Source organism: Mobula hypostoma, chromosome 2 (assembly GCF_963921235.1).
Source record: "Mobula hypostoma chromosome 2, sMobHyp1.1, whole genome shotgun sequence".
Classification (NCBI taxonomy): domain Eukaryota; kingdom Metazoa; phylum Chordata; class Chondrichthyes; order Myliobatiformes; family Myliobatidae; genus Mobula; species Mobula hypostoma.
Window position 1 is genome coordinate 85701029 of NC_086098.1, and position 15154 is coordinate 85716182.

At 40.0% G+C, this 15154-nt stretch overlaps 1 protein-coding gene across 2 annotated transcripts in view; it reads left to right on the plus strand.

The window, feature by feature from the left end:
* Positions 1-15154, plus strand: part of heatr5b (HEAT repeat containing 5B) — a 149185-nt gene that overhangs the window by 94401 nt on the left and 39630 nt on the right. For both annotated transcript variants that reach the window (XM_063039740.1, XM_063039747.1), the window contains one exon: positions 6130-6198. In XM_063039740.1, the coding sequence (XP_062895810.1) occupies positions 6130-6198 (69 nt within the window). The remainder of the gene's footprint in view (positions 1-6129; positions 6199-15154) is intronic.

Consider the following 15154-nt stretch of genomic DNA (forward strand, 5'->3'; position numbering starts at 1 on the left):
TTGATAGTGTTCTAATTTGTTCTGTACTTCATCTAAATGCATAATTTATTCCTTGGTTTGTTTCTTTTTTTTTTATTCCTTTTTAATTATTTCCATGAAACTGGCTCATTTGGGCAGCAACTTCATTGGGCCAAAATGTACTTGTCACAATGTGTCCCAATTAACTGGAATCCATTGTATTTAAGTTCAAGTTTAATTGATTTTCAACCATACGTAAATGCAGCCAAGGTGCAAAGCTCAGTAGTGACGGCACATAGCACATAGAGTCACAGTAGCAGCAAAACTCAGTCACACAAAAAATAAACCCAGATCCCTGGGTGGCATGGTCTGTGCATTGATGGTGTATGGGATGTTCAACACTGGAGGGCAGCACTCTTGACATATTCCTTCCTGCATTCAGTTTCATCAAAATATATACTTGACTTTTTTTGTTAAATAAGAAAGATCAATTACTCTTGTTTTTGACTCCCAGTGGTCCATAGATGAAAGGTTAAGTAAATCTTATTGATCATTGAGTATCGGATGGTTTAAAAACATAGTTTGAATTTATCAATCATATGTAGTTGGTGTTAATGAAACTTACAACAGACATGGTAAAATTAATAGAAACAAGGGTCGATGGAGCTTATAATTTTGGACACTGTGAGACATGGAGGCGCAAGTTGATCTGCTCCATTTATAACATGAACAGTTTTCCACGAGGGTAACATGTTGAGTTCCTAACAGGAATTCTTAACCCTTTAAAGTTCATAGAACAGTACAGCTCACATTACTGAACATTAGACAATCAATGATGCCAAATCTGTATTTTCAAATTTAAGCTTGTTCATTTTTCCAAGTCACTTTAATTCTTCATGAGATGAGTTTTGTTTTTGAACTTGTTTTAATCAGATATCTCTTATTTTGAAATTGATGTTAACAGACATTAAAATGGCCCATTCAGTGTGATGTGAACCTTTGCTGGAAACTGCTCTCTACTCAAACAGCACTTTAATTGCTACCACAATTAGTCAGACACTTTCTTGGCTAACTGGGCAGTTTGAATTGTAAAATAGCTAAATTGTCCTCACTTACTCGGAATGGCAGGTTGTAGCCCAGGATGTACCCATTGAGCCACGTGAAGCTGGTCCTTGTGCTTTGAAGTTATGCTGCTTGTATTTCTCATTAGACAGTTGGATAAGTTGCTGAAGAAGGCACATGGGATAATTGATTCATAGAATATTAAAACAGACGTTATAGTACAACTTTATGAAGCATAATTAGACCAGCTCAGGAGTATTGTGTGCAGTTCTAGTTGCTACACCTTTGAAAGAACATGATTGCACTGAAGGTGCAGAAAAATTCAAAAAAATGTAGCCAGGGTTAACACAAAATAATCTGCAGATGCTGGGGTCAAGTGAGGCAACACTTCACTTGCGAGTCTGTTGGGGTCATCTATTGCATCCGGTGCTCCCAATGCGGCCTCCTCTACATTGGTGAAACCCGACGCAGATAGGGGGACCGCTTCGTCGAGCACTTCCGCTCGGTCCGCCACAACAGACAGAATCTCCCAGTAGCCACCCACTTCACCTCTGCTTCCCACTCCCATTCAGACATGTCCATACATGGCCTCCTCTGCTGCCATGATGAGGCTAAGCTCAGGTTGGAGGAACAACATCTCATATACAGTCTAGGTAGTCTCCAGTCCCCTGGTATGAACATAGAGTTCTCCAACTTCCAGTAATTCCCTCCCCCTCCCTTCCCCTATCCCTATGTCACTCTGCCCCCTCCCCCAGCTGCCTATCACCTCCCTCATGGTTCTGCCTCCTTCTACTACCCATTGTGTTTTCCCCTATTCTTTCTTCACCTTTCCTGCCTATCACCTCCCTGCCTCCCCTCCTCCACCCCTTTATCTTTCCCCTTACTGGTTTTTCACCTGGAACCTACCAGCCTTCTCCTTCCCACCCTCCTCCCACCTTCTTTATAGGGCCTCTGCCCCTTCCCTCTTCAGTCCTGACGAAGAGTTCCAGCCTGAAACGTCGACCGATCTTTTCCACAGATGCTGCCCGACCTGCTGAGTTCCTCCAGCGTGTTGTGACTGTAGCCAGGGCTGGAGCATTTCCGTAATGAGGAGAGACTGAAAGGGTTTTTTTCACTTGACTGGGCAGCACAGTAGTGTAGAAGTTAGCGTAATGCTTTATAGCGCCAGCTGTAAATAAGGGTTCTACTCCTGTTGCTGTTTGTCAGGAGTTTGTACATTCTCCCCATAACCACGTTGTATTTCCTTCAGATGCTCCAGTTTCAATAGAGATTAATCAGAATCAATTCAATGAATGGAACAAAATGTTATCAAGATATATATGGCAAGGTAAAAGGCCTAGGGTTCATCTCAAAACTTTGCAATTAGCCAAGGAAAGCGGGGGGGGGGGGCTATCTTTTCTTAGAGATTATTATTTTGCAGCACAGTTGAGAGCCGTGATATGTTGGTGCAACCCATCATATGACGCTCAATAGAAAAACATTGAGGAGGAGATTCTTCCCATCCCCATACAGGCAATTTTGGCTGATGATAACCTACAAAGGTACATAAACACTATTGATAATCCATGGGTGAAATGGACTCTTAGAATATGGAAAACTATTATAAAAGAATATAAACTAGAGGGAGATATTGTAATTCTTAAATGGTGTGCATGTGACTCAGATTTTACCCAAATAAACTGGATGCTAGATTTAAGGACTGGACAGCTAAAGGAATAACAGTTCTTTGCAATATAATGAAAGAAGAAACACTTCAGTTTTGAAATGCTTAAAGAGAAACACTTATTAGAAAAACAAGACTTTTATCGGTATCTACAGGTGCGACAGTACATTAACAGGAGGGTTAAAAGTGTAACCAAGGCAAGTACATGTTTGATAGAGCTATTTAGAAAAGGATATAGTTCAGATAACGGTAGTAGAATCATTTCAAGCGTGTATAAGGGTTTGTCAAATCTTAAAACACATACGACTTCATACATTAAAACAAAATGGGAGAAAGAAAGAGGGATAATTATATCTGAAGAAGAATGGACAATAATATGGAGATATCAATGGAAGTGTACCAGTTCACAGAAATGGAGGGAGTTTGAATGGAAAACCTTGATAAGATATTTTATTACACCCTCTCAGAAATCCCATTATGATAGTAACCTCCCTGTTTGCTGGAGAAATTGTGGAAATCAAAATGCAAATCATTATCATATTTTCTGGGATTGCCATGTTATCAAAGACTATTGGAGTGGAATACACAATGCCCTACAAGACATTTTTAAATATGAAATACCCTTAGAAAGTAAGACCATATATTTTGGGTATGTACCTCAAGAATGGTTGAAAAGAGATAAATATTTAATGAATATACTGCTGGTGGCTGGTAAAAAGACTCTTACCAGGAAATAGTTATCACAGGAGAATCCAACTTTAAACGCATGGATGGAAATTACAATGGACATTTACAAAATGGAGAAGATAACAGCATCTGTTCATCATAAGTTGGAACAATTTGATTCATACTGGGAAAAATGGTTCAGCTACATAACACCTCACAAGCCTGATTTTATTCTCACAAATCAATGAATATGTTGTTAAAAAAAATCACTCCCTACTTGTACATAGTTTTCTCCATTTGCTTGTTCTTTCTTTCCTCTCTTTTCCATAGGTGTATGCCTCAGATAAATATTATGTGGAGATTTGTGGCAAATATGATTTTATGATATATGTGTACAATATCTGAAATACATCTTATGGAAATGTTTGTATTATGATGAACTTTAAATTACAAAAAAAAAAGCTCCAGTTTCCTCCCACATTCCAAAGGTGTACAGTTAGGGCTAGTGAGTTGTGAGCATGCTATGTTGCTACCGGAAATGTAGTGACACTTGTGAGCTCCCCAGCACGATCCTCATTGCTTTGGCTTTACATTGTCTGTTTCAATGAACATGTGACAAATAAAGCTAATCTTTAATCTTTGATGTGAGAGGACCTGATAGAGGTATGCAAAATTTCAAAGACATAATGGTAGGGTGGACTGTAGGAAACATTTCTCTAGAGCAGAGGTGTCTAAAGTTAGAGAGCTTGGACTTTGCATAAAGGATAAAAGTTTTAGAGGGGGGTCTGAGGGAGAATTTTTTTTTCACCTGGAAGGCGGTTGAATTCTGGAACACACTGTTTGACGAGATGGTGGAGGCATAAGGTTTAAAAAGTAACTAAACAAGCACTTAAATTGCCAAGAGATAGATGGTTTTCTTTTCTTTTTCTTTTTAAATCTTTTTATTGAATAAGTATACAAAGGGTAAACCATAAAGGCACTAATACACTGTTAGAGATTACAGGAAATATTAATACAGAAGAAAAAATTGATACAAACAGTGCAATTTAAACATAAAATAATAGTATACTAATTTATATATACATATATCAATAGAGAAAAGGAAAAAAGACCCCAAAAAAAACCCACCGTGCAACTAAACTAAAAGCAAAGCAAAGCAATGGGCTAACTTGGAAACAGGTAGAGTTAAAGAACTTAAAATCACGTCCTCAAACCCGACCTCCATTAAAAACAGTAAAAAAAAAAGGCAAGAAGGGAATATAAATATGGAACAAAAGAGAAAAAAAATTACATTAAATGAAAATATTGAATAAAAGATCTCCATTTCTGATCAAATTTAAGTGAGGAATCATAAAGATTACTTCTAATTTTCTCCAAATTTAAGCATAATATCGTCTGGGAAAACCAAAAAAAAGGTAGTTGGAGCATTAAGCTCTTTCCAATGTTGTAAGACACATCTTTTCGCCATTAAAGTAAGATAGATGGTTTTGAACGCAGGGCTGGTAATAGGATCAATGTAGATGTGTAGTTGATGGTTAGCAAGGACTGAAGGGCCGATTTCTGTGTAGTATAATTGTAGACTCAGCAGCAATGCAGTGCGTATTTTGTTATTCATGATCGGGAAGCTGTGTGCAGAAGTCAAGAGCCAGGCCTGGCTAAGAGCAGATGTAATGATCAAAGAGAAAGAGAGTTATGATGGCACTGACTGCCGACCCACATTCACAGTTGTGAACCAGTTACAAACCAAGATATGAGATATCTCAGCAATTCTTGGATTGCAAAACAATCAAGCTAAGGTCTATAAACAGTAATTAACTTATTTTATGACCGGAATTTAGATTGAAAATGTTACACTGTGTTCACACACAAACTCAGCTTTCTTGAGTGCACAGTTGAAATAGTGTGCACTGCTTCATTTTCCAGTCTACTGACTGGTGTCGAGGCTCTAGAGATGATACTGCTTATATTCACTCTGAGGTTACCATGCATGAAGATGTAGAAAGATTTGACAAATGTACGCCATTTTAAACAAAACCGCAGTGATTTTGAGGCAATTGTTAATCAGGAAGGGAAGAGGTCGCATAATTATAAACAGGATCTTTGAGTTGCATGCTAACACAAAAAGACGTAGAAAAAAGATAAAAGAGTCCTGGATGGAGAGCAGAATCAATTCTGCACTGAGTTGTAATGGAATCATTTATAGATATTAATAGTTGAAGAAATATTAATGCACAGGTGGTTGAAATTAAAAAAATATATACATAAACAGTGCAGACAGATTAAAGTTAGAACCAGAATGGATGGTTTAGGCTGAATGCCTTTGTTGTATTTTTCAGTAACCCATTGTTATTCTGTGTTTCATTATGAATGTCATTCACAATACTTCACTATGAATATAAACTGGGGATAATCTTACAATGTTATCGCTCAAGTATTTGAACTATCATCAATGTGAATTTATAACTTTGATTCATAGTCATATACTCCAACACCCACTGAAGTGAGTACAAAGTTCAGGTACATGAAGCGTGAGTGAAGGTTGACCAAAAAGATGATACAGTAACAGAGGAACCCAGGTCAGTCTGCTATTGAGCAAACTATCTATTTTATGTATTGCATCAGAGGTTAGAGATTGTACAGTGCTCCTAATAGCACTGATAGTGCCTGTCCTTAATCAATGGAAGCTGAATACTTGCTCTGAGTTGCTACTTTGCTGTTGAGTGTGCTACTGGTTATCAGTGGTATGTTCGGCATCAGTGACTAATTGTTTTGTAATTTAGGTTGGAGCAGCCTTGAGGCCAGCTTTTTCACAAGATACGCCATCTGACATCACTGCCAAAGCCTGCCAGGTGAGTAGTTTCCCAGAGTAAAACCCAATACAAAGCAACTGGTCATTAGCATGGCCACATTTCCTAAAAATCTCACTGTTTCCACAAGATTTTCAGACACTTATAGAATGTATTTCTCTCCATAAATAAATCATGTTATCTGTTAATGGTTCTTGGAGACAACAGCTTATCTGGCTAGCAACTTGAATGTTAGTACAATGTCAATACAATATCAGGAATAAATTCACTACCCCAACCTCCTAGTTATTGACAAGAACCTACCTAATTAAATCTTAAAACTACTGGGATATTCACCATTGGTCAATGCTAATGTACTTATCACCTTCTTTGTAAAAGCAAGTTGCATTTGCAATTTCTTTCATTGGAAAATGTCAAGGTCTTTCTCCCTCGAGTCTGTTTGGTTATACCATAAGAGCATGGCCAATTATATACCTTCACTTATTCTTCCTTTCTCAATTACTGGGTCTTGTAACTGGAAAAAAAATACACTTTGTTATTTAAAACTCCAGCCTTTAGGAAGACTGAGGTTATACTATTGAATCAGGTCTGTGGGTCCAGTAAGTAAGACAGGAAGGCACTGACTTCGAATGGGTATATTAATCATTTACTTACAAGCAGTAAAAATTTGACCAAACATTAATGTTCCATGTTACAGACACTACGAAGCTAAATATTCAACAAACGTACTGAGTTAAAAGTGTGCACCGAGCATACCTTCCCAATCATCAATGTGCATCCTTGCCTTAAAGAAAGGAAGAGAGAGCGAGCCCCTTCCAAGTGCTATTTTATATGCCCGGGACATTTGTAGCTGGACACCAGGCAGCTAACCAATGAGAAAAGCAGCTGCAGTTTCTAAACTAACCGATCACAACGTTAGTCCTGACAAAGAGTCTCGGCTTGAAACGTCGACTGCACCTCTTTACAGATGCTGCCTGGCCTGCTGCGTTCACCAGCAACTTTGATGTGTGTTGCTTGAATTTCCAGCATCTGCAGAATTCCTGTTGTTTGCGATCACAACGGAAGCAACTTTCAACAATCAAATAAGGCATACCCCGCTTTCTCCCCCCCCCCAAAGACAGAGATTCACATTTCGAGCATGTTGTTTGTGAAGAGCTAAATCCTGCATCATTCTGGTGGTTGTCATTAGCCAGTAACTTAACTAGATTATCCACATCAGCTCACTGGTTCCAAGAGTTGGTTCGTTGTCAGTGATTCATCTCTTTACACAACAAAGTTTGTCCATACAAGTTAGGAGTGCAATGGATTAACCACTGAGTGAGTGGAACCTCAACAACTTATCCATTCCATAGGTCCCTCAAAGTTGCCATGCAAGTTGATGGTGTGGTTAAGAAGGCATATGGTTGTTCAACTTCATTAATCATGGGATTGAGTTCAAGTGCTGCAAGGTAATTTGCAGCTCTATAAATTTCTTTTGACCATACTTGGGGTATTGTCTTCCATTCTGGTCGCCACATAGGAAGAATGTGTCACCAAAGAAAGGTTTAAAAAAAAGAAATCAAATCCTTAGAAAGAGGTGACATGAGATCGGAAGGTTTAGAATCCCTGTGGGTAGAGCTAAGAAATCACAAGGTAAAAAGACATTGATAAGAATTATATACAGGCCTCCGAATGGTAGCAAAGATGTGGGCTACTAATTAAAGCTGGAGACAGGAAAGACATGTCAAAAGGTCATTGTTACGACAGTGATGGGGAATTTTGATATGCAGGCAGATTGGGAAAATCAGGTTGGTGCTGGATACCAAGAGGGGGAATTTGTAGAATGCCTACAAGATGCCTTTTTGAATAGCTAATGGTTGAGCCCACTAGGGGATCAGCTATTCTGGACTGGGTATTGTGCAATGAACTGGAATTGCTTGGAGAGTTCAAAGTAAAGGAACCCTGAGGGACAAGTGATCATAATATGATCAAATTCACACTAAAATTTGAGAGGAAGAACCTTAAGTCAGATGTATCGTATTACAGTAAGTAAGGGGAATTACAGAGGCATGAGAGAGGAGCTGGCCAGAGTTGATAGGAAGGGGACACCAGCAGGGATGATAGCAGAACAACAATGGCTTGAAATTCCAGAAGCAGTTTGGAAGGCTCAGAATAGATACATCCCGAAGAAGTAGTATTCTAAAGGCAGGATGACACAACCATGGCTGACAAGGGAGATCAAAGCCAACATGAAATCCAAAGAGAGGGCAAATATTGGAGAAAAATTTGTGGGAAGTTAGAGGATTGGGAAACGTTTAAAAACCAACAGAAGGCAACCTTGAAGGAAAAGATGGAATATGAAGGTAATTGAGCCCATAATATTAAAGATGATATCACGTGGTCTGTTCATACCGGCTGCGTGTTGAATAAAGCACAATAGTGCCTCTTTCATCTCAGACGGTTGAAGAAGTTTGGCATGAGCCCCTAATCCTAAGGACTTTCTACAGGGGCACAATTGAGGACATCCTGACTGGCTGCATCGCTATCTGGTATGGGAACTGTACTTCCCTCAATCACAGAATTCTGCAGAGATTGGTGCTGACAGCCCAACGCATCTGGAGATGTGAACTTCCCACTATTCGGGATATTTACAGAGGCAGGTGCATAAAAAGGGCAGGAAAGATCATTGGGGACCCGAGTCACCCTAACCACAAACTGTTCCAGCTGCTACCATCCGGGAAATGGTACCACAGCATAAAAGCCAGGACCAACAGACTCTGGGACAGCTTCTTCCACCAAGCCATCAAACTGATTAGTTCACACTGATACAATTGTATTTCTATGCTGTACTGACTGTCCTGTTGTACATACTGTTTATTATAAATTATTATAAATTGCACGTTTAGACGGAGACGTATTGTAAAGGTTTTTACTCATGTATATGAGGGACATAAGTAATAAAATCAATTCAATTCAAAAGTTTCTTCAGATCTATAAGGAGTAAAAGAGAGGTGAGAGTAGATAATGCACCACTGGAAAATGATGCTGGGGAGCTAGTAATGGGGGACAAGGAAATGGCGGACAAATGGAATAAGTGTTTTGCATTGGTCTTCGCTGTGAAAGACATTAGTAGTCTGCCAGAAGTGAGTGGCAGACTACCGTTACTAGGGAGAAAGTACTTGGCAAATTGAAAGGTCTGAAGGTAGATAAATCACCTGGATCAGTTGGTCTACACCCCAGGGTTCTGAAAGAGATGACTGAAGAGACTGTGGAAGCATTAGTAATGATCTTTCAAGAATCAATAGATTCTGGCATGGTTCCGGGGCACTGAAAAATTGCAAATATCAGTCCACTGTTCTGGACTGGGTGTTGTGTAATGAACTGGAATTGATTTGACCAGTTAGTCTGACCTCAATGGTTGTGACGATGTTGGAGTCAATGGTTAAGGATGAAGGCACATGATACAGAAGGCCAAAGTCCTTAAGAGAAAATCTTGCCTGACAAATCTGTTGGAATTTTTTAAAGAAATAACAAGCAGGACAGACAAAGGAGAATCGGTTGATGTTTCAAAAGGCCTTTGACAAGGTGTCACATATGAGTCTGCTACCAAATTAACAGCCCATGGTATTACAGGAAAGATATTAGCATAAAAAGAGCATTGGCTGATTGGCAGGAGGCAAAGAGTAGGAATAAAGGAATTCTTTTTTGGTTGGCTGCTGGTGACTAGTAGTGTTTCACAGGGGTTTGTACTGGGACCGCTTCTCTTTACATTGTATGTCAATGATTTGGATGATTGTATTTATGGCTTTGTAGCCAAGTTTGCGGATGATATGAATACAAGTGGAGGGGCAGGTTGTGTTGAAGAAGCTGGGAGGCTGCAGAAGGACTTGGGCAGATTAGGAGAATGGGCAAAGAAGTGGCAGATAGAATACAATGTTGGGAAGCATATGGTCCTGCACTTCGGTAGAAGAAATGAAAGGGTAGACTATTTTCTAAATAGAAAGAAAATTCAGAAAGCTTAGGTGCAAAGGCACTTGGGAGTCCTCATGTAGGATTCCCTAAAGGTTAATTTTATAGGTTGATTTGGTGGTGAAGAAGGCACCAATGTTAGCATTCATTTGGAGAGGACTAGAATATAAAGCAAGGATGTAATGTTGAAGCTTTATAAGACACTGTTAAGGCCTCACTTGGAGTATTATGAGCAGTTTTGGGCCCAATATATAAGAAAGAATGTGCTGCCATTGGAGAGGGTTCAGAGGAGGTTCATGAGAATGATTCCAGGAATGAAAAGGTTACCATATGAGGACCAGTCGATGGCTTTGGGCTTCTACTCAGTGGAATTCAGAAGAATGGGGGGTGGGGATCTCATTGAAATCTTTTGAATGTTGAAAGGCCTCAATAGAGTGGACGTGAAGAGCATGTTTCCTGTGGTGGGGGAGGCCAGGACCAGAGGAGGGCACAGCCAATAGAGGGACATCCATTTAGAATGGAGATGAGGAATTTTTACGCCAGAGAGTGCTGAGTCTTGAATTTGTTACGGCTGTGGAGGCCAAGTCACTCAGTATATTTAAGGCAAGGTTGATAGATTCTTGATTAATCAGGGCATGAAGGGTTATGGAGAGGAGGCAGGAGACTAAGGCTGAGAAAGAGATGGATCAGCCATGATGAAATGGTGGAGCAGGCTCTGAGCCAAATGGTCTAATTCTGCTCCTATATCTTATGATCTTATGTGCAAGTTTTAGAAAGGAGCAGAGAAGATTTACCAGGCTTCTGGTTTCTTCCCCCTTCTTTTCCAGTCCTGATGAAGAGTCTCAGCATGAAACATTGACTATTTATTCCTCTCCATTGATGCTGCCTGACCTGCTGAGTTCCTCCAGCATTTTCTGTGTGTTACTCTGGATTTCCAGCATCTCCAGAACCTCTTGTGTTTAAGATTTATCAGGAAACTGCTTGGATTAGAGAGTATGTTTTTTTGAGGATAGGTTGAGCGAGCTGGGGCTCTCTCTGGAGCGGAAGAGTATGAAAGGTGGCTTGATACAGGTGTGTAAGATGATAAAATGTACAGATAGAGTGGACAGCCAGAGCTTTTCCCAAGGTGGAAATGGCTAATGGAAGTGATATAGCTTTATTGGGGGTGCAGTTGTCAGAAAGGTTTTCTTTTTACACAGGGAGCCACGCATATAAAAGGACAATTCTGTAAGTCCCAAGTTTTACTTGTATAATTGACTAATTTACTTCCTTTATGAGTGGAAACAGATTTTAGTTTTAATCCTTAAAAAATACTTAAATCACTGAGATTATTTTGCAGTTTTGAGCTTCAACAATCCAAGTTTAATTACCTTTGCTTGGTTTGTGTCATCTCTTGTGAATTTTCACTGCAGATAAAGAATACAATTCCATTAGCTTTTATCACACTTTCCTTTGTCCATCCACATTAGCTAATTATGGATCTTTCTCCCACTGAGTGTAGTCTGTCAAACTATTGCTCACACTCTTAGTTGTAACTTCCACTCCATGTACACATCTAATGGCGCCATCTCCAACTCTCCATTCATAGAGTTTAGAACACTACAGCACAGAAACAGCCCGTGCTGAACTATTAATCTGCCTAGTCGCATCAACCTGTACCCAGACCATAGCCCTCCATACCACCCCTTATCCATGTACCTATCCAAATCTCTCTTAAATGTTGAAATTGAACCCACATCCACCATTTACGTTGGCAGCTCATTCCACACTCTCACCACTCTCTAAGTGAAGTTCCACCATATGTTCACCTTAAACATTTCACCTTTCTATTTTAACCATGACCTCTAGATGTAGTCTCACCCAACTTCAGTTGCATTTACCCTATCTATACCCCCCCATTATTTTGCATACCTCTATCAAATCTCCCCTCGTTCTTCTATGCTCCTAACATTCAACCTTTTCCTATAACTCAGGTCCTCAAGTCTTGGCAACATCCTTGTTAATGTTCTCTGCACTTTCGATCTATTGACATCTTTCCTTTAGATAGGTGCTCTACACACTATCTTTCCACACCTGGAGAAGAAGGATGCTTATGTGAGAATGCTGTTCTTGGACTACAGTTCAGCATTCAAAACCATAATTCCCTCCAGGCTTGACAAGAAGCTCAGAGACCTCGGCTTTCACCCTGCCTTATGCAGCTGGATCCTGGACTATCTGTCAGATTGCTGGCAGGTGTTAAAAGTGGGCTCCCTCACTCCTGACCCTCAACACAAGAGCCCCCCCAGGGCTGTGTCCTAAGCTCCCTCCTCTACTCTCTGTGTACCTATGATTGTGTAGCCACTCACAGATCCAATCTGCTAATTAAATTTGCAGATGATACTACATTGATTGGCCTTATCTCAAATAATAACGAGGCAGCCTACAGAGATGAAGTCATCACCGTGACACAGTGGTGTCAAGAAAGCAACCTCTCCCTCAATGTCACAAAAACAAAGGAGCTGGTTGGGGACTACAGGAGGAATGGAGACAGACTCACCACTATTGACATCAATGGATCTGGGGTTGAGAGGGTGAACAGCTTCAGCACATAGTAAACACATCACCGAGGACCTCACTTGGTCTGTACATACTGACTATGTGATGACAAAGGCACAACAGCACCTCTTGCACCTCAGACAATTGAAGAGGTTTAGTATGGGTCCCCTAATCCTAAGAACTTCCTATAGGGGCATGATTGAGAGCATCCTGACTGGCTGCATCACTGCCTGGTAATGGGAACTGTACTTCCCTCAATCGCAGGACTCTGCAAAGAGTGGTGCGGACAGCCCAGTGCATGTGTGGATGTGAACCTCCTGCTATTCAGGACGTTTACAGTGACAGGTGCATAAAAAAGGGCCCGAAAGATAGTTGGGGACTCGACTCACCCCAACCAAAAACTGTTCCAGCTGCTACCATCCGGAAACAGTACCACAGCATTAAAACCAGGACCAACAGGCTCCGGGACAGCTCCTTCCACCAGGCAATCAAACTGATTAATTCACGCTGACACAATTGTATTTCTAGGCTATATTGACTGTTCTATTGTATATCTTACTGTAGATACTATTTATTACAAATTACTTTAATTTCCACATTGCACATTCAGATGGAGATGTAACATAAAGTTTTTTACTCATGTATGTGAAAGATGTAAGAAATAAAGTCAATTCAATTCAAACAGTACTCCAAATTAGGCTTCACCAACATCTTGTACAACTTCAATCTAACATACTGACTCTACTCAATACTTGGATTTATGAAGGCCAATGTACCTTTGTCTGCAAAGCTGGCGCTTGCAAGACTTAAAGATGCTTTGCATGTAGTAAACAAAACTACTAATTTTTCTACTAAATATAGATTTTTGGGACCATGATCACTGCAATCCGCAGCCTATAATTTCCCACTGGGAGGTGTGTTTTTAAACTGTCTGTATGACCAGCCGCTTTTGTGATATCCTGAAATATTTGATGAACTGGACCCTTGAGAATTGAAGTACGGATGTGGCAGCCATTGCTAGAGTGGACGGGGCCAGATTAAAGCAGAAGGCCTGGGCCCGAGAGCAGATAACAAACTAATGTTTGGCTGATTTAAGCGTGAGCCAGATTAAAAAGATTAAGGTGTTGAGGCTGAGGGTGGAGTACAAATTGGTGTTCAGCTCACCACTCTGTGATTCTTTACTCATCTCAGCGTTGAACTGACTCTGCAGCTGCAGCCTGTAGCCATCAGCACTTGCTTCAGCACTGAAACTGACTTTGCGGCTCGGCCTGCAGCATCGGGCTCTTGGAGTGGCTATATGACCGTGGACTCACTCTTGGAGACTGTTGTTCATGTGTTGTGGTTTGTTTGTTTGCTTTTTTATTAGTTGCATAACTTGTTCTTTTTCGTACATTAGATGTATGACTGCCTTTGTAGAGAGTGGTTTTTCGTGAATTCTATTGTTTCTTTGTTTTATGACTGCCTGCAAGAAGATGAATCTCCAGGTTGCATATAGTATATGTACTTTGATAATAGAAGTACTTTGATAATAAAACTACTTTGAACTTTGAAAAGCTTTTTTTAAGACACTCTCTACCTGAGACACCACTTTTTAGGAATTATGGATATATATTCCCAGATACCTCTGATCTACAGTACACCTCAGTGCCCAACCATTCCTTTGTTCAGGGCATTAATTTATGTGATGAAAAGCTGATACTGCAGAGGAGATGGTGCCCAGTGAACACCCCTTGTCCCATCTCATTAATCTGTCCTTCATTTGTACATTTGGTTCCAATGTCTAACTGGAGTTAAACTGTTCCTGCAATTCAGTTTGCTGAAAGCTTTTGGAGTACTCAGGACTTCTTTCATCAACCCTCGTGGCTCACAAGGTGATGATCTTTGCTGAGGTGAATTTGCAGAATGGGCTACTACCTCTTTAAAGTATATTGTTCATCTCTGGATCTCAGCAAAAATAGGTAACCTGATGTTTCCTTCCTATCTTAACAGGTCTTGCGTATTCTTGATTGTTTTATATTTGCCATTTTCTGAATTGGGAATTCAATCATGTAGGGTAGCTGGTGAATTTGGTTTAAAATCCTCAGTCTTGTTTTCAGATCTTTCCATGACTTGGCCTCTCCTCCTCTCCCAAACTCTACAAAGCCACCCAATCACATTTTTACAGATTTTGCATCTTCAGAAGCCAGAGACAGGCCCATGCAAGATCAACCTAATCTTTCTCTTCTCATGACCCTACAGAGCTGCATGCCATTTCAAACATTTCTCCAATTCCCAAGCCTCTGAGTTCTGGAATTCCTCTACTCAACACCTTTGTTTCCTTAACTCTGTTCTTTCTTTTAAGAGAGTCATTAAAACCTATTAATTTGACAACATTTTGATTGTTTCATTGTATGTTTTAATGTACATGTGACAAATAAAGCAAAACTTTATAAAACTGTATAAGACTAGAAAACTGAAATCCTTTCCCCCAATGTTATTTATTTATTTATTTCCTGATAGTTTGGTGGTGGTGGAT